The following is a 19,915-nucleotide window of genomic DNA, read 5'->3' as shown; positions in this document are numbered from 1 at the left end:
AGGAGGGGGAAAAAGAAATTTTAAGGGAGAGGGGCTGGGAAGTGGAGAAAAACAATAAAAGGGAGAAGGGAGTCGACAACTGCTTTCGGTCTTCAAGGCTCAGGTGCCGCCTCAATCCTCCTGGAACAGACACTCCAGTGATACAACCTCTACCGTCTGTTCCTTATCGCGGGACTTCTCTGGATCAGCAACCTTTTTGCAGTGGGATGAATGGACCCAAGTCTCTCTCTCAGCAACCTTCAATGCTGTGGTGCTAGTCAATAAGACCTGGTATGGTCCTTCCCATCTATCAATAAGACAACCTGAGCGTAGAAAATTTCGTATCATTACATAATCCCCAGGTTCAATGTCATGACAATTACTATCTGGTAAATAAGGAATCACCAACTTCAGATTATCATTTTGATTCCTCAACTGTTTACTCATGTTAATCAAGTACTTTACAGTTACTTCATTGTTACATTTCAAATCATCCTGAGGGTTAATCATGACATGCGGTTGTCGACCAAACAGAATTTCAAAAGGAGACAGATTAAGAGGGGACCTGGGAGTGGTTCTGATGCTATACAAAACAATGGGTAAAGCTTCTGGCCACGTTAATCCTGTCTCTGCCATTACTTTACTCAATTTATTTTTAATAGTGCTGTTCACTCTTTCGACCTTCGCACTCGCCTGTGGACGGTACGGAGTGTGCAGCTTGCTATCAATACCCATCAATTTACACATTCCTTGAAAGACATCACCTGTAAAATGGGTACCCCTATCACTTTCAATGATTCTAGGGATACCATATCTACATACAAATTCCTGCACAATTTTCTTAGCTGTAAACATAGCGGTATTTGTAGCTGCTGGAAAAGCCTCGACCCAATTCGAGAAAACATCTATACAGACAAGTACATATTTCAAATTTCGACATGGGGGTAATTGAATGAAGTCAATTTGTATTACCTGGAAAGGGCCGCCGGCAGGTGGGATATGGGATGGTTCTGTAGGTATTGCTTTTCCAATATTCTTTCTCAGACAGGTAAGGCATGACATTGCTCTTTTACTCGCATGAGAGGAGAATCCTGGGGCGCACCAGTATGCTCTTACCAATTTGCACATCCCCTCCTTGCCTAGATGAGTCAGCCCGTGAGCTGCTTCAGCCAGACATGGAAGGTATGCCCTGGGGGCCACTGGTTTACCATGTCCATCCGTCCAGAGCCCTGAGGACTCCTGGCCATATCCCTTTGCCTTCCAGACTGCTCTTTCCTGTGTGGAACACAAATTCTGCATCTCACACAACTTCTGTGTGTTGATGGTATTAAATACCATCAACTGTGTGGTGTCTGTCCGTGTGGGGGTAGCAGCTGCAAGCTTTGCGGCTTCGTCTGCTCGGCTGTTACCAAGGGATACTGGGTCTTGGCTATATGTATGTGCTTTACATTTGATAACAGCCACTCTGTCGGGTTCCTGTATCGCTGTTAGAAGCCTTTTTATGTGAGCTGCATGCGCTATCGGTGTACCAGCTGTCGTCATGAAATTTCTGAGCCGCCATAGGGCTCCGAAATCATGGACTACCCCGAACGCGTATCTGGAATCGGTGTAGATATTGGCTGACTTACCCTTAGCCAATTCACATGCTCTGGTTAGGGCGACCAGTTCAGCAACCTGGGCTGAGTGAGGTGGGCCTAGCGGTTCCGCTTCTATGGTGTCTTGGTCATCTACGACTGCGTATCCAGTACACAAGTCTCCCGAGTCTGACTGTCTGTGACAACTACCGTCCGTGTAGAACGTGAGTTCTGCATCTTTCAGTGGATTGTCACTGATGTCAGGCCTTGCGGTAAAATTTTGGGTCAAATATTCCATACAATCATGTGTATCTTCCTTTGCATTAAATCCTCCTTCCCCATCACTCTCACCTTCCACCCTTTGTGTCTGACCAGGCACACCTGGGAGAAATGTTGCAGGATTTAATGCGCTGCATCTCCTTATGGTGATGTTTACGGGGGCCATTAATGCCAATTCCCATCTTGTAAACCTTGCTGATGAGACGTGTCTGGTTTGGGCAGAATTCAATAAGGCAGATACCGCATGCGGTGTATGGATTGTGAGGTTGTGGCCTAGCACGACATCTTCGCTTTTTGTCACTAGCAATGCTATCGCCGCAACGCTACGCAAGCATGTGGGGAGGGATCGCGCTACCGTATCTAGCTGGGCGCTGTAGTATGCAATTGGCCTGCTGGCATCACCGTGTTTTTGTGTTAGTACACCTGCTGCGCACCCAGCACTTTCTGTTCCGTATAGTTCAAAGGGTTTCCCATAGTCTGGCATACCTAGTGCTGGTGCCTGCGTTAGGCACTGTTTGAGTCTCTCAAATGCTGTTTCAGATTCGTCTGTATGCGAAATCCGATCAGGTTTGTTTGAAGAGACCATTTCCTGCAAAGGTAGCGCCAATATGGAAAACCCTGGGATCCAATTACGGCAATACCCACACATTCCTAAAAACGTCCTGATCTGTTGCTGGGTTTGTGGCAGTGTCATGTCTCTAATGGCTTGGATTCTATCAGCGGTCAGGTGTCTCAGTCCTTGTGTTAGACAGTGTCCCAAATATTTTACCTTAGTTTGGCATAATTGTAACTTGTCTTTGGAAACCTTGTGACCTGTGTCTGAAAGATGAAACAGGAGCTGTTTCGTATCCTTCAGAGATGCTTCCAGTGAATCTGAACACAGTAATAAATCGTCCACATACTGTATCAATACTGATCCACTGTCTGGTTGGAAAGACTGTAAACAATCATGCAAAGCCTGAGAAAATATACTTGGACTATCTATGAAACCTTGGGGTAACCGAGTCCACGTGTATTGGACTCCTCTGTATGTGAATGCAAACAAATATTGGCTGTCAGGGTGCAGAGGTACCGAAAAGAAAGCGGAGCAGAGGTCAATAACAGTGAAAAATTTGGCAGTGGGAGGAATTTGCATTAGGATGACAGCTGGATTAGGCACTACGGGGAACTGACTCTCAACTATTTTGTTAATCCCCCTTAGATCCTGCACTAGCCTGTAACCCCTCCCCCCACTCTTTTTAACAGGGAAGATGGGACTATTTGCGGTGCTGGACGTTCTTACTAGAATGCCCTGTTGTAGCAAGCGCTCTATTACGGGAAAAACTCCTAGCTCCACCTCTGGCTTCAGAGGATACTGTGGTATTTTTGGAGCTATCCTACCATCTTTTACTTGCACAACTACTGGAGCTACGTTTGCCATTAATCCAGTGTCCTGTCCATCTTTTGTCCAAAGTGACTCTGGTATCTGAGATATCATCTCTTCTACTTGGGATGGATTCCTATTTGTCATAATGGAATGTGACATTAATTTTGATGGGGAGTCTAACATGTCTCGTACTTCCTGAGCGTGATTCTCAGGAATGTCCAAGAATACACCTTCAGGAGTACAATAAATGACGCAACCCATTTTACATAGTAAGTCTCTTCCCAGGAGATTAGTTGGTGCCGATGCAGCCAGCACAAAGGAATGCTTGGTATGCAAAGGCCCTATTGTAATCTCGGCTGGTTTGCTAACAGGGTAGTGCTGGACTACTCCTGTTACTCCCATGGCTGGAATTGTCCTACCAGTGGTTCTCATGCCCACTGTCGAATTTATCACTGACTTGGCCGCCCCTGTGTCTACAAGAAAGTTTAAAGTTTTACCAGCCACATTGATTGCAATCTCTGGTTCGCTTCCAAGACTGGCAATCAACTTAACTGGGTGCAGATTACAGGTATGGCCACACCCCTATTGGGTATGCTGACCTCCCTGAATCCCGCTGGCAGCAACTACTTGTGAGGGAGTTAGCTGGGAACTACCAGAGGCATGCCAATCTCTGTTCGGGGGATATCTTTTTGTTTCCCCTGTATGTGGCTCAAAACTCCGCCTCTGTGGACCCTGCTCCCAATGTCGTGTGTTGTGTTGTTGTCTAGGGGGTTTAAAAGATCTTTGTACATTCTTTGTTCTACATTCTCGTGCAAAGTGTCCCGGTCTGTTACAAGAAAAACATGTTATTACACTTGCCTTACCCACAGGATTCGGTGGTACATACGCAGGCTGCCTTGTGGTCAGCGCCTGTATACTTACGGACATCAACTTATCACTTTGCGATTCCCTGTGCCTAGTGATGTTTCTGTCGTGATCAATAGCAGCTTCTCTCAAGCCGGACACTGACAGACCTCGCCAGCACGGTTGCGTGGTCTGAACCCTAGTCTTTAATGTTTCCTTTAAACCATCCATCAGTACAGATACTGCTACTTCCCGATGGTTTGGGTTGGTCTTAATGTCTTCTATACCAGTGTACTTTGCCATTTCTAATAGTGCCCGGTGAAAATATTCTGTTGCCGTTTCGGACTCCTTTTGCTTAATGGAAAATATTTTATTCCATTTAACAACGGCTGGGAAATACTCCTTTAGCTGTAAATTTATCCTTTTTACATTATCCTTGTTGTACACGTCTGTAAGCGGTACATCTTTATCCAATGCACAATCAGCTAAAAACTGAGTTGCATCAACATTGGAAGGTAAACAAGCTCTTAGCAGTATCTGCCAATCCTTGTTGTTGGGTTCTACAGTGTTACCTAGATCCCTGATGTATTTTTGGCTAGCAACTAAATCCTTCCTGGGGTCAGGAAATTCGGACACTATTGTTCTTAATTCCATTCTGGAAAATGGAGTGTACATGGCAATGTTCCTTATGGGAGTGGCTCCAGACACATCTGTTTTTCCATTGGGAACTGCTATTACCCTTACAGGAGCAATTCTAACAGCCTCTTCCTGTGTAGATTCTACAGCTTGTTGTGGTACAATTGTTTCAGTGTAGTGCATGGTGCCGTACTTACCCGTTGACACGACCTCACCTATCCCTCCGCTAGGGGCTTTCACTAATCTCGTGGGTGTCGCTGTGCCTACTGTGGTCTCTGCTATGGTGGCTGCAAGAGAGAGAGCTGAAATTGTTGCTGAATCGTCTTCTTGATCACACTCCTGAGGAAGGTTCAAAACAGGGTACATCTTGCACGGGTTAATACTTGCATGAGTTATTTGGTTAACATCATTAACATTTACAGGGTTACTAAGAGTTTGTGTTTTACAACCCAGTGCGTTTCTCTCCGCAATCAACTTCTCTCCTGCAATGTATGGTGGAGGAGGAGCTGTGGCAATCAACTTCCTGACTGCCCCAGATCCCGCCGCCAGAGCCAAACCTCTCTGTATCTCACCTTCCTGGTGCCATAACTGTAAACAATCATGATGTTGAATTCGTCTCTTTGTTGATTTTACGAGACATATCCTCCTCCTTAAATTTTGTAACACTTCTGGACTAAAGCTACCTATTCTTGGGAATTTGTCCCTGTCTTGTACAGTCATTCTCTCCCATTCATCACATAAAGATTCGGTGTGAATTCCATATTTTTCACACATTACATATCGTGCCGACCCAACTGGTCGGTTCACAGAATCAACCTGAACCAGGGTTGATCGCCCCCTACCTGAACAAATGGCCCCCATAATCTGCAGGCGTTGCTTATTCCTCCTTGAATATCAAGGCTTTCAGCGAACCCTTACAAACAAACCAAGATGTCCTTGGGCAGGCCGGCGGTGGTGGTTTATCAAGTACCCCACTTACTTCTCGCCCACGTTGGCCTGTGCTGCAATCACTGTAGCCAGAGCTGCTGTACCCAACCTAGGGCCCCTGTGAACCTTTAGTTTACTGGAACATATGAGGGTTACCCGCAGGACACTTACTCTTTCCAGTAAAGTTGGGGTTGTTAGATAGTTCCTGAGTGACCAGCGAACTTCCCTTCCAAAAATAAAAAATTACACAAATCACGTCAGAATGTACAGATAGCGTTTGTGACCACTTTACTCTAATGGTATTAGGTCAGATTACTAACTACTGCACACAATAACGTGCGGTCCAATCGTTCAGTACACGAGCACTGCTTGTCATGTACTGAAAGATCAATGGAATCTATGTTTCCGGCTGCGATTCCTTCAGCCAGAGCTTGTATGGCCTATATGGGTTCTGCACCAACACCCCAGGCGTTGTGCCACTGGACTTTTATAGCGGACCTCTTTGTCTATTTTACCTGTTACCTTATGACCTCCTGGTCTTGTTACCTTATGACCTCCTGGTCTTGTTACCTTATGGTCCGCTATACTCTAATGCTCAAATATTATTTAACCAGGGATGCCTCCCTGGCCACCGTATATGTCACTTACACGTATGTCCCTTGACGAGTACTCGGCTTTCCTTTTGGTTCCACCTTAAAGTTATATAAACTTTTGTATACAAAACACACTCACTCAACACAAGTACACTTTTGTTTCTATATCTATTTCTGCGCAGAAATTGTCTTTAGGCCAAAAGTGTTACCAATTAGGAGCAGGATCTGTTAAACTAAATTTCAGATTTTCCAAAAATAGATTTGCGTTATTTACCGCTTCGCGTTATCTACCGCTGTGCGTTAATTATCGCCTTGCGCTAATTATCGCCTTTGCGTTACTTCACTTTATCACAACTTGAGCTACGTGGGCGTAACCGGACGCTACGTTGCGTAATGAACGCTGCGTGCGTTTGCCTTTTGGATTGCGTACGCTAGTCTTTGTTAGCGACACGTGTACGCAATGCAAAGGATCCACCGTAACACAATATATTTTTATCAATGTAAATGATCCCTGATCATCTACCGCAATCCACACTGACTGCCTTGTATCTCAGACAAACCGTGTGTTGTTCTATACTTTAACTATCACCTCTACTATGAAATAACAGCAAATCTCTTTTTAGCACTTTCTATCAACTATAAAATTTGGCAAACAGGAATAGTGATATACGAAAAATGAAATACACAAGTGAAAAGAAATGCAGGTATGTATGCGTGCGTGTATACGCAAGACAGAAGAGAAATAAAAGTTTTAAAAGACACAAGCGTTTTGTTCTTACTTCCGGTTCCCGGATTCCTTCAGCATTCTTTATCTAAGCGAAGCAGACGCTTATCCCGTCAGCACTGTGAGACAACCTCCCACCCTTTGCTGGAGGGATAATGTCTGCTGATCTACCTAGTGCAGATATGAGAAGGATAGGACGAGCCCGCAATTGACAATGCTAAATTCCTTTGTCGTATAAACAACCCTTTATGAAGCTAAGAACACTGTACGCTGTTTACTTAAGAAGTACCGTAATGGTACGCTATCTGCGTAGCGATCGCTCAGCCGTAGGCGAGACGCTCAAGCGTCACGTTCGCTTACGGCCCAGTGATCACAGGACACGTTATTGGTTATGTCTAGGGGAATGATTCGCTATGGCGTAGCTTACGCTCGAGACCACGAGGAGGTCACCAGCGATGCAGACGCTCACAACACTATACCTTTATGTTAAAACCTTATACCAATGAAATACACTGAATACCTTAATGTGAGTACAGGGTGTAAGTGCAACCTTGTGTAACCTGACTATCTACAAAGCTGCTTGAGCATCACCGACGCTCAAGTGAACACTTATCACTATAGAAAATACACAGATACTGGTTTAGGTTCCAAGGCCTATTAACTGTATTATATCTAATATACTTGTAAAAGGGGATAACAGTACAAATGATACACTACAATATAACAGAGACTTCCTAACCACAGAACTAAACAATAAATACAAAAAGACAATACTACACTGACCTAAATGCAATACAATACAATACTATCTAATACAATACAATACTAGCCTAGTCTAGGGGAGATATGAGAGAACAGAACAGAACAGAGAGAGAGAGAGAGAGAGAGAGAGAGAGATGAGATGAGAGAAATTGGCTCACAGAAAGACAATGATAACGGAGAGAAACTTACGCACAAAGGGTATGATCGCCTGCGCCTCGATATCCAGCTCCCGGCTATCAGCAGATAACCGTTGATGAGAGAGTGAGAGCTGGATGTGGTCGGCCTGCCTATTTATGCCCCACACACAATGCAATCTCCTGGTCCTACAATCCCATTGTCCATTGGCCGAAGGAATTCGGCCCTGTATCATAACAAAAGGTCATAGGGTGATTCATACAGGTGGGCTGTGACGATTTCCAACAGCTCAGGTGGGTGGGAAACTGGGTTTCCCGCCGCATACCTGAGTATGTGTAATTAATAGAAATGGACATAAACTTCTTATGTCCATAACTATTCGCACGAGCGATTAATACGCTCCAAACCAACACCGGAATATTGCTAATTAAATACTCTTCCGATGGGTACCAAACACTGCTGTATGATTCCTGTTAGACCCTTTGTACGATATAAAGAGGGATTCCTCAGCTCTGGGACATTGTATTTTAACCAAACTTTCAGAATCTATCAAAGGGACCATGATCTATAAACTACATTAATTGTGAACATTTGTAACGAATGAGTCGCACGCTACGACTACATAAACTCTACCGTAAATACGCATACCGCGCCTGCGAGTGCACGTTATTGCGGGTATGCGAATCCACGGGAGAGCGCATGCACGCGCAGCGCGGACCAGTGTGCGGTGCAAATATGGCAACGTGCATTGAGACATTTTTCTGACTTTGACACATTATTTAAGCCACTATCAGTTATTACATCACTGAGATCACTCTAGTGCAAAGATTACAAAATAAAAATAAAAGGCACAAATATCATTACAGTTTTATGTATAAAATGCTGAATTTACAAATGCTGATTACAAGCCGTTTCCAGATTTCCCAAATACAAAAGCCAGAACTGAAATAAATACAGTAGTTGATGCTAAATAGACCATTAACACAATTTTTCAGCCCAGGTTACTTACTTCAAAGGAAATATTGCATCACATCATTGTATGTTGGAAGACTAATTTATGATACACAAAATGGAAAGCTGCTCAATCAGATTGTAATGTCACTCAGGTGCTAAAAGGGAGGGGTAATTCTGTGTAGGAAAAAACTGTGTTCCCTAATGCACACAGAGTGAGAAATATTACTACATAATAGTCAGATAATACGGAGATCTTAGTTGCGTATATCTGCAGATATAGGGTTAAGCCCCCAGGCCGATCGACAAGGCTTCTCCGTCACTGGGGGTCCCTAATACTATGTATGGGTCCGGGGTGCAGGACCCCACGATGTTGGCACAGGTCGGCCACCTCAGGTCAGCACACAGGTGAAAATTAATAGGGGTTAATAAGAAGCACCGAAGTGCTATGTAAGTGGTGTGATTAAAATAATATATACAAAGTGATAGGGAAAATCATAAGTGTTAATAAAGTGTTAGGGTGTGCCGACCTGAAGCAGCCCAGCCATACCGACACAGGGGCCACCGCACCCCACACCCACCCCATAAATAATTACAAATATGTCTGGGTTAAATTCCCAGTGTAAGGCCACATGGTAATGGCTCCTACAGCATCTGAGAGCCAGCTTACCTGGGGATACCCCTGGCTTCCCCTATGGTACTATGGACTCAGCAATCCCTCCTAATGCTGACCCATCTATGCCTCTCTAATTACAATACACAAAATGGAAAGCTGCTCAATCAGATTGTAATGTCACTCAGGTGCTAAAAGGGAGGGGTAATTCTGTGTAAGAAAAAACTGTGTTCCCTAATGCACACCGAGTGAGAAATATTACTACATAATAGTCAGATAATACGGAGATCTTAGTTGCGTATATCTGCAACTAGGCATAGATGGGTCAGCATTAGGAGGGATTGCTGAGTCCATAGTGCCATAGGGGAAGCCAGGGGTATCCCCAGGTAAGCTGGCTCTCAGATGCTGTAGGAGCCATTACCATGTGGCCTTACACTGGGAATTTAACCCAGACATATTTGTAATTATTTATGGGGTGGGTGTGGGGTGCGGTGGCCCCTGTGTCGGAATGGCTGGGCTGCTTCAGGTCGGCACACCCTAACACTTTATTAACACTTATGATTTTCCCTATCACTTTGTATATATTATTTTAATCACACCACTTACATAGCACTTCGGTGCTTCTTATTAACCCCTATTAATTTTCACCTGTGGGCTGACCTGTGGTGGCCGACCTGTGCCGACATCGTGGGGTCCTGCACCCCGGACCCATACCTAGTATTAGGGACCCCCAGTGATGGAGAAGCCTTGTCGATCGGCCTGGGGGCTTAACCCTATATCTGCAGATATACGCAACTCAGATCTCCGTATTATCTTACTATTATGTAGTAATATTTCTCACTCTGTGTGCATTAGGGAACACAGTTTTTTCCTACAAAGACTAATTTATGACAATATTGTAATTTTTAATTAATGTTTCAGTAACTTTTCAGTTTTCTCTAAATTGGTATGGCTAAATTGATCATGTACAGGAAACCAAGCTACCTTATATTTTGGGGAGGTGGGTTTGCAAGATTGATTGACAGAGCAGGGAGTAAAACAATACTCTGTAATTATTCTTTTCTCTATTTATTTAGTTTGTACAGTGGCACAGTCCTACAGGAGATAGGGAGGGTGAACTGTGATGCAATGGGGAAATGTTTAAAACCTTCTAATTTGAATAAGTGGAGAAGTTGCCCACAGCAATCCAGTCAGCTTCTAGCTAGCAGTTATCAAGTACATTCTAAAAACTGATAGGTAGAAGCTGATTGATTTTTATGGTCAACTTATCCACTTCACTCTTTAGGAGGCTTGAGACATCTCCCCCAGTGCCCAATGAAGCAGCTTTTGGTTGTATTGCATGTTTGTATTATTTTAGATTTTTCACTGTAACAGAAATAATACTGAATAATACAATGTCCAACATAAAAACAATCTTTGGTATAAGGTGAGGGCTGTTTATTAACATTGCCATTAAAGACATATTTGCAATAAGCCACAAAGCTAATCAGAAATGAGCTATTATCTCCCTAGTACAAGTTGGGCAGTGAACAAAAGTCTGATAGGTTGCAATGCTTTAGTGCAGTGGTTCCCAAACTCTGAGGCAGATGTACTAAGCCTGGAGAAGTGATAAAGCAGTGATAAGTGCAAGGTGATAAGTGATAACGCACCAGCCAATCAGCTCCAATATGCAAATTGGCAGTTAGGAGCTGATTGTCTGGTGCATTATCACCTTGCACTTATCACTTCTTTATCACTGCTTTATCACTTTTCCAGGCTTAATACATCTGCCCCTCTGTGCCTAGGCACCCTTGGGTGCCGCAAGACTCATGCAGGGGTGCTTTGGGTTGGTGATCCAGGACCAAATCAAATTATTTATGGTCAAAGTGATAGGCAAAACCAGTTCTAGTGGCTGCAAATCCTAAACATGTGGACTATCAGAAGTACTACTGTACAACACCACATAACTGACCCTAAGGATGATAGGTAGGCACAATTTTCTTATGTTTGACATATTGCCCTCTTGGTTTCATTATATAGAAACTCTATTTAAACGACTTTCCTCAAATTCAGACCCCAACATAAGAGTTAGTTTATCACTGCATATTGTTAAATGCAGTATTCCAACTAGTAAACCAAAAGCTGTTATATTCAGAGTCCAAACTGACCCACCACCACCCCTCGCCCATCTTCACCATACTTTCTATGGAGATTATATAGCCAGTGTCAGGGCCTGATTCCTGCTTGTATGCAATGTAACTGAGTGATTATCGGAAGACTGTGCATGCGCCAACGTACCTTTGCAATGTCACTTGAAATGAGGATTTATTCTCAGACCATTTCGGGGACATAACGGGTAGCGGAACCAAAAATGCATACAGTGTGGCGGCTCTTTTTAGGGCGTGTATCTGCCTACAACTGAGATCACGCATGCAGAAAACATGGCACCAGCGTTGCAGCTCTTACAACCATTCTGCAAGACCATAGACTCATTCAGGGAGCCAGTGTTCTCCGCATCTGCATCAAAGCTGCCAATGAATGGCTCCAGTGGGTGTCTCTGTTCATTTCTAGGCATCTGCTTCACTTGCATTGGCTGAAAGTTTAAACTGTAGCTGCACAGCATTAGTGTACAAATCAGTATCAGGCACTCAGATCACAGGATTTGGTGGGCAGTAATAATGGGGCAGATGTATTAAGCCTGGAGATGGCATAAGGAAGTGATAAACCAGTGATATGTGCAAGGTGATAAACGCACCAGCCAATCAGCTCCTAACTGTTAACTTACATATTGGAACTGATTGGCTGGTGCATTTATCACCTTGCACATATCACTGGTTTATCACTTCCTTATGCCTTCTCCAGGTTAATACATCTGCCCCACTGTTCTTAATTAATGTCTACAATATAAATCTTTACCTGCCAAAGTTTAAATCTAACTCTCTCTGCACATGTTATATCTACCCCCACTGCAGTGCACATGGTTTTGCCCATTAACTAACAATTTTTTTGTTGCGATCAGAACTGAATTAGGCCCACAGTATCCAGACCACCCAGCAGGTCACATGTTCCAGGACACCCAGCAGGTGCACAGGGAGGTCATATTTTCCAGAACACAATGGTGATGCATTGTAAATGGTAGATGGACATTTTGCCACATAACTATGAAGCAAAGTAACCAATAACAAGGCCAATATTTTTCAGATTAAGACCTTTCATCTGGTATATGATGTGCCCTGCTCAGACATTATCATAGAAATACGTCACTTATAAAAGCTGTCCTTCTGCTATTAATAAATAATGTTTTCTTATTGATAATAAGTGATCATATCTGCAGTGTGTCCCACAGCTTAATACAGTTGTTTTTATACAAGACTTTTGAGGAGGTAATGAAAAGGCAAAAATTTTGCTACCCCTCAGGCAGCAAAATAATGAGATTGTATGATGTTATTTTCAATGAAGTTTAGCTTTTCAGTATATTTATACTGTTTAGTTTATAATGTAAATTTGATAAACTTTATAGAAGCAGAGTTTTAATTAGTGGAATGACAACCTCATGTGCAAGATGAAGAACACTGTGGCCAATCAATAAGCAGAAGTTCTAATATTACATTTATTCTAATACTGTCATACAGTAACGCCTCCATCAGGGTTGAGTCATCTGAAATAAATGTACTGTTCTGTGGTTACTTCTGAGAATACAATACAATAATATGACAGGAGGAAAAACAACCTTCAATGACATGAAGCATACAATCACAATTGATATATCATTATATATATTATTACATTCTTTCAGTCTACATTAGGGTGTGGTTCATAGGGTCGACCACACTTAGGTCGATAGTGTCTAGGTCGACCACTATTGGTCGACAGTGACTAAGTTGACACCCAAAATAGGTCGACACAAGCATTAGGTCGACATGAGCAAGGTCGACATGACAAAATGTCGACATGAGTTTTGTTAATTTTTTTGTGTGGTTTTCTTCGTAGAGTGACCGGGAACCCCAATAAGTGCACCATATCCCCATGCATGGCACGCTTCGCACGCCATGCTTCAGGCAAGGTGCCTCGCTCTGCTACCGCTGCACTTGGCACAGGTTAACGTTCCCAATTGTAGTCCACATGGATCGTAAAGTATGAGAATGTTAAAAAAAAATTACAAAAAATTGTGAAAAACTCATCTCAACCTTTTGTCATGTCGACTTAGAGAACATGTCGACTTAGAAACCAGGTCAACATAACGCTTGTCAACCAATACTGGTCGATCTAATGACTGTCGACCTAAGTGTGGTTGACCTAGAGACCGGATATCCTACATGTTGTTTTGCGTAATTAGCATTTAGCTGCCACTGGTTCTGATTTTTGAACTTTGTTACAATGCTGGTATTTCCTACTGCATATTCTGATTTGCCATTGGGAATGTGTTTATCCTGTATACAACCTGGGCCTAATTCAGATCTGATCGCTGGGCTGTTTTTTGCTGTCCTGCGATCAGATAGTCGCCGCCTACAGGGGGAGTGTATTTTCGCTGTGCAAGTGTACGTTCCTACGTGTAGCAGAGCTGCTCAAAATCAGTTTGTGAAGTCTCTGCACAGCCCAGGACTTACTCTTCCAGTGCGCTTGAATCCTGCTGATAGGGGCCGAAGCTGAAGTCAGACACCCTCCCTCAAAACGCTTGAGCACGCCTGCGTTTTTCCAGACACTCCCTGAAAACGCTCAGTTGCCACACACAAATGGCCTATTCATGTCAATAACCTTATGAATACCCGTGCGAATGGACACTTCGCACCATCCCGTCGCTGACCGCTGATGCCCGTTGTAGCCATCCGTCGCGCCTGCACATTGCGGCTCAGACAAATGCGCAGTTCGAATCTGATGGCCCACTTTGCGAAAACACACAGCAGCAATCAGATCTGAATGACCCCCCCAATGTGGTTTTATGGCTGTTGTGGATCTAACAGCCCTGGAAGCCATTGGTGTACAGTACTTGGATTTATAGTTCAACGACAGCTGGAGAAAAACAGATTACATGTGGATCTGTGGGTAATGATAGGAGGACTATGATAAAAGCATGGTTATTCCATCTGTGGATCCCATGTGGTGCCATATAAATAAAGGATAATAATAATAATAATCTTATATCTAGTGAGTACATGGTCTGTGCTAGAAAGATATAAACAGTACTATTCTGCTGCATGAGTCAATGCAAAGCAGCTACATCCCATTTGTCATTGGGTGGATTATGGACATTTAGGTCACTATTTGGCTGAAAGACAATGGTAACATGAGGTCCTTAGAAGGCGTAGATCTTTCATTGCCACATAATTAGTAAGCTGATTATAGTTTTAAATTGTAATACTACTAGGCCAACATATTTTGCTTTACCTCTATGTCTTGTAAGGCTCATGCCCTGGAAGCTTTACCTGTAACTACTGATGTATGTTGATAGCATGGTCAAGATTTACGATTAAGCACAACAACATGTTACACATAAAAGATATTTAGAAGGTTCACTGGTACAGAGATACTTTATCAAGTACAATAATTTCTGCATTTATGTTATTTGACCATTAGTTCTCAGATTCTGCATTACAAAATACATTTACTTTTTTTTACCATAAAGATCTGATAACCCTCAGTATCATAAAACAACTGTGAATACAGTAATCAAGATTAGAATTTGCAGACATAGGACATCAGTGAGAGCCCAGTGGGACTTGTTTTAAGACCAGAATGCCTACAAGGATTCATTCCCAATGAGTGATAACGTACATCTTCCCAGAATAAAAATCCAAAAAAGTAATTTTGTGTTTACATCCATTCTGATGGCGCTAACAACGAATTTAGTTAGCAAACTCCAATAATCATCTAATACACAGAAATTATATGATTTTTCCACAGTTCCTGAGTGCCTCGGTATTGAATCATATAAGACATTTTATCAAAAATGCATTGGCGTAGGTGAGTGGGGTGCGGCAGATGATGTTTGTAAAAATAAATCGATTCTCTAAAATAAACAGGAATTTAGATGCACATTTTCTTTTCTTCACAAACCAATTAAACAGCAGTTTTTACGTATTACTTAACATAATTTAAGAATGTTAAAAGTGCCTTTGGCTTTCAGTAATTCATTCACTTAGGTAGAATACACATGACTTTCTTCAACAAGTGTAGTCCAAAGTATACCATTAAGAGTATTCTACTGTAAATACAGTACATCATATTAGTCCACTCCAGCAATAGACAATGCCTTGTCCTTATGAGCAATATAGAAATGTTTAGATAAGGGGAAGCTTATGATGACAGTGTGCAGTTTATTGATTAGTGAGAACTGCATAATGTAACTTTAAATGGAGACCCTTCCAAAAATGTAGATAACACAAAAACTCCCACCTCCATGTATCGTACATATTTACAGAAAATGGTGCAAGCAATGCGTTTTCTGGATTTGTGAAAATATTGTTTTACTTCCTGTCCTTTAGTTACAATTTTTAGAAATATAAAATTACTTCTTCTTTTTTTTTAAAGTTTTTATATATTTTTACAAACCATTTTTGGTAGCTCCACTATATTTATGTTTTTCACACCTCTTTAGACATAACATTCATTTGCTGACTTCCTTCAGGTTTTTAAATGCTTCTCATTGGGGCTCATGCTGAGTTGGAGTATGCCTGAAATATTACATTTGTAGTGCTCATCCTTTCCCTTAAAAAGCTTACAAATACATTTGTTAGCAGCTTCGGTCAAAATGGACACTTGTGCCTTCTTAAGCTTGGACAGCCAGGCGTGGTAGGAGAGGAGGGTCAAAAGCAGCTTGAGTACAGGAAGTGGCGTGTTTGCCTAACTGCAACCAAGGCAGACCAAGACCGCATATAGACACAGGTACTGCTATGAACAGATGATGGTGGCCACAAGCAATACCTAGCCACTTCTGGTTGGCCGACTTACCTCTGATTGGTGCTTTTTAGTTGATCATGTCTATCATATGATATAATATTTTGCTATTTGTACAAGAGCAGGAAGATTATACCTGCTGTATTACACAGGTTTTTTATTTAATCTAAAGCAAACCTAATACTGAATGCATTTTTTTGCTATAAAACAAATGTTACAATTGTTTTTGTGCTTATGACCTGGTTGGGTGTAAGTGCACTGTATGTACACCTGGCAAAAACCTGGGAAATATGTGACTGGTGCAGAGCTAAACAAATCTGAAGATGCCTCCAACTCAGCATAAGCATTTTAGAGTTTTTATTAAGACGCATATGCAGCCATCTCAGCTTCAGCTCCAAGGTTTTTTTTACTAAGGATTCTAGTTTCATAGAACACTTTGCACATTTTGGCATATATCCAGAATTGAAATTTTTTTGTTGGTAAACCTATCGCAAAGGAACCTATAAAACTGAAGGCATCAGAAAATTGTGGAAAATCTTCCCAACCACTATTTATATTTTGTCTTTGAGCTTCTGCATATAGTTTCGGAGGTCCTTAGATTCTCCCAAGTCCATATCTTGACACACCCATTTGATGTCATCCTCATTGGCTGTGATTAATGAGTTGACCGTTGGACAACCATCATCAGCTGGGATTGTGGTGAAAGTAGTAAACTTTACCCGCTTTCGTTTTGAAGTTGGGGAATGTAAAGGATCATTTTTTTTGTTTTTTACTGCTTTTTCTGCTTCTTCTCCCAGCTGCTGCATCTGGCTCTGCACATCCTTCTGAGAGACACCATTGAAAAGATGATGATTCTCTTCCAAGGTAATCCCTCTGTCAATGATAGTGGTGTGCTCATCCTGTTGTGGTGATACATCTGGTGTACTCTCTAACAACTCTGTCTCATTACCAAGCCATACCCAGTCATGTGAGTGTGTCATACTAGCTTGTCCTTCCAGTGGTATCTGTTTGTGTCGGTACTTAAGGGCAAATGTTGCACAGTTAATTAGGAAGACTAGTATGGCAAGACAGAATACACCAAGCAAAGCATACATTCCAATCTCAAGGTCACTCAGTCCTCTAGTTGCATGCACAAGGTCATTATCCTCCACCTCTCCATTGCTTTTCGGTAAGTCTACGTGTGCAGGAAAATTGGTAAAATCTATTGGAATGTTTTGTAGAGGACTGTCTTCAGGCAATCTATTTCCATCCATCCTGTTGTTTAACACTGATCTAGCTGTGGTACTACCTTTTCTTATGGCACTTTTATCATGTTCCAGAGGAGAACCATCATACCTTCCATCATTGCCATAATGTTCTTGGTCTGACACCTTCTGCTTCCGGTCACTTGTGTGATTTTCTATTTCCTCCGCCTCATACTCAGTGCCACCTGGAGAAATGGCATCATTCTGCCCAAACTTCACTTTGATGTAACCATGTCCAATTGCAAGTACACTTTTTCTCTTTGATTTTTGGCAAGCCTCAGAGATCATCAAGTCTATTTTGACCACAGCGCCTTGTCCTTCACCTTCTGCAATTACAATGGGGTATTTTAGCAAACTGCTCTGACGAGTGGAGACAACAGATTCATCCAAAGATGTAGCAGATATTGAAAAGTCTTTGGAGTCATAGATATCAAGCGGTGTCACTACACCATCACTGAATTGTATCCAAACACTGAAAATCGCTTCCTAAAAAAATAGAAGAACCCAAGTAAGTAAATTGTAAAAATTAGTTCATATATGTAAAACATGAAGTCACAGAAAGCTAGGACATGCACATGGAAAAAAACATATTTTCAACTTGCACATCCCTTTGTTTCTATAATTGAACTTATTGAACAATAGGGCCTGATTCAGGTTAGTAGGTAAACCCGATGTGGGGGAGCCCTGCATGATCTCTCGTAGTACCCCCTGAGCAGCAGCAAGATTGACATGCTATTGCATTTGGAGGCAGAGCAGGGGCAGCGTCAAGGACCATTCTACAAAATGGGCAATGTTGCCCCTGTCTTATAGGCACGCCAAACCCATTGGCTATGTCTTCAAATGCAGACTTCAAATGCAGAGGATTTCTGACAACCAGTCTGTGTAAGCTTCAGACATAGCACTGGGATCTGTGATGTATTCAGAAGGCATCTTTTCCCTACAGACTCCTCCTGCAGCATCAGCATAATGGTTGTACGGTATTGCACAGACGTTTCCCTGCAGCTGTGCAATATTATATATCGCTAAATCAGACTAATAGTACAGAGCATCAGAGTACATATTTAATTCAAAACTAAAGTTTATTTAGGATTGTTGTTATCTCCATTACTTACTTACAACAGAACTTTATGAATGCTGTTTATTTTTGCTTACAGACACTATACAGTGCTTATAGCTACTGTAAGTAATGTAACAGCCTGAGCCAGCACAATATATAAATTGATTCAATAGTGATTGAACTAAAAAAAAAGTCAGTGACCAATAACCACTTGCCAATAATGAAGCTAATGACAATCCTAAATAAACTTTGGTTTTCAATTAAATGAAATGACACCTGATGCTCTGTACTACAGTATGTTCAATATGGTGATCAGTGGGAGGGAAGTGGGAGTTTTCACTGAGATGTGCCTTAGCCATACCCCCACTTCTACTGTTTCAGTTGTAATACTATCATATTCTTTCACTTATATTTTCAATATCTAATGCTAAATACCAGCTGCAATCACTGATGATGGTAACACAGGTTAAGTATCCCTTATCCAAAATGCTTGGGACCAGAAGTATTTTGGATATCGGATATTTCCGTATTTTGGAATAATTGTATACCATAATGAGATATCATGGTGATGGGACCAAAGTCTAAGCACAGAATGCATTTATGTTACATATACACCTTATACACACAGCCTGAAGGTCATTTTAGCTAATATTTTTTATAACTTTGTGCATTAAACAAAGTGTGTCTACATTCACACAATTCATTTATGTTCCATATACACGTTACACACACAGCCCGAAGGTCATTTAATACAATATTTTTAATAACTTTGTGTATTAAAGAAAGTTTGTGTACATTGAGTCATCAAAAAACAAAGGTTTCACTATCTCACGCTCACTCTTTGTATTTCGGAATATTTGGATATGGGATACTCAACCTGTATAAGATTGAGTTATTTTTCTGCCATTTAATGTCTGCAAGAAACTAACATATAAATGAAAATGTAACAACAGGTTGAGAGGTAAATATATTTGCAGCTGGGTCCAAACAAAATATTTAAATCTGCGATTTTAAAAGCACTAATTAAAAAACGGTCTCACAGGTCTGATTGTGCACTGGAAAATCCCTTCCCTCCCCTGTATGTAAATAGTGGTTTGTAGACATTAAAATGGCAATAGATGTCCCTTATTTGCACATTACAAAATCCATTTATACACATAGTTGTTCTAGGTATTAATTTTAAACAATGAAGTGTTTAAAATCTATTGAAATTTGCCTTCATTTTCTATGGTTCATTCTCCATTCCTTCTAAGGTCCACATAAATGGACTGTGCATTCTATGAAGGAATCCCTATTATACTCTATACCATGTCAACTGCATTTATCATACAGTAAACATATATAATTGGTTTGCAACTA

General features: G+C 41.7%; 1 protein-coding gene across 2 annotated transcripts in view; it reads right to left on the bottom strand.

Annotated features, from left to right (window-relative positions):
* Positions 1-14,870: 14,870 nt before the first annotated feature.
* TMEM132C (transmembrane protein 132C) overlaps positions 14,871-19,915 on the bottom strand; it is a 716,061-nt gene continuing 711,016 nt past the window's right edge. For both annotated transcript variants that reach the window (XM_063964604.1, XM_063964603.1), the window contains one exon: positions 14,871-17,985. In XM_063964604.1, the coding sequence (XP_063820674.1) occupies positions 16,807-17,985 (1,179 nt within the window). In that variant the 3' untranslated portion in view covers positions 14,871-16,806. The remainder of the gene's footprint in view (positions 17,986-19,915) is intronic.

Source organism: Pseudophryne corroboree, chromosome 1, assembly GCF_028390025.1.
Source record: "Pseudophryne corroboree isolate aPseCor3 chromosome 1, aPseCor3.hap2, whole genome shotgun sequence".
Classification (NCBI taxonomy): Eukaryota; Metazoa; Chordata; class Amphibia; order Anura; family Myobatrachidae; genus Pseudophryne; species Pseudophryne corroboree.
Note: the sequence above shows the minus strand (reverse complement) of the source record. Positions and strands in the feature narration are given on the sequence as shown.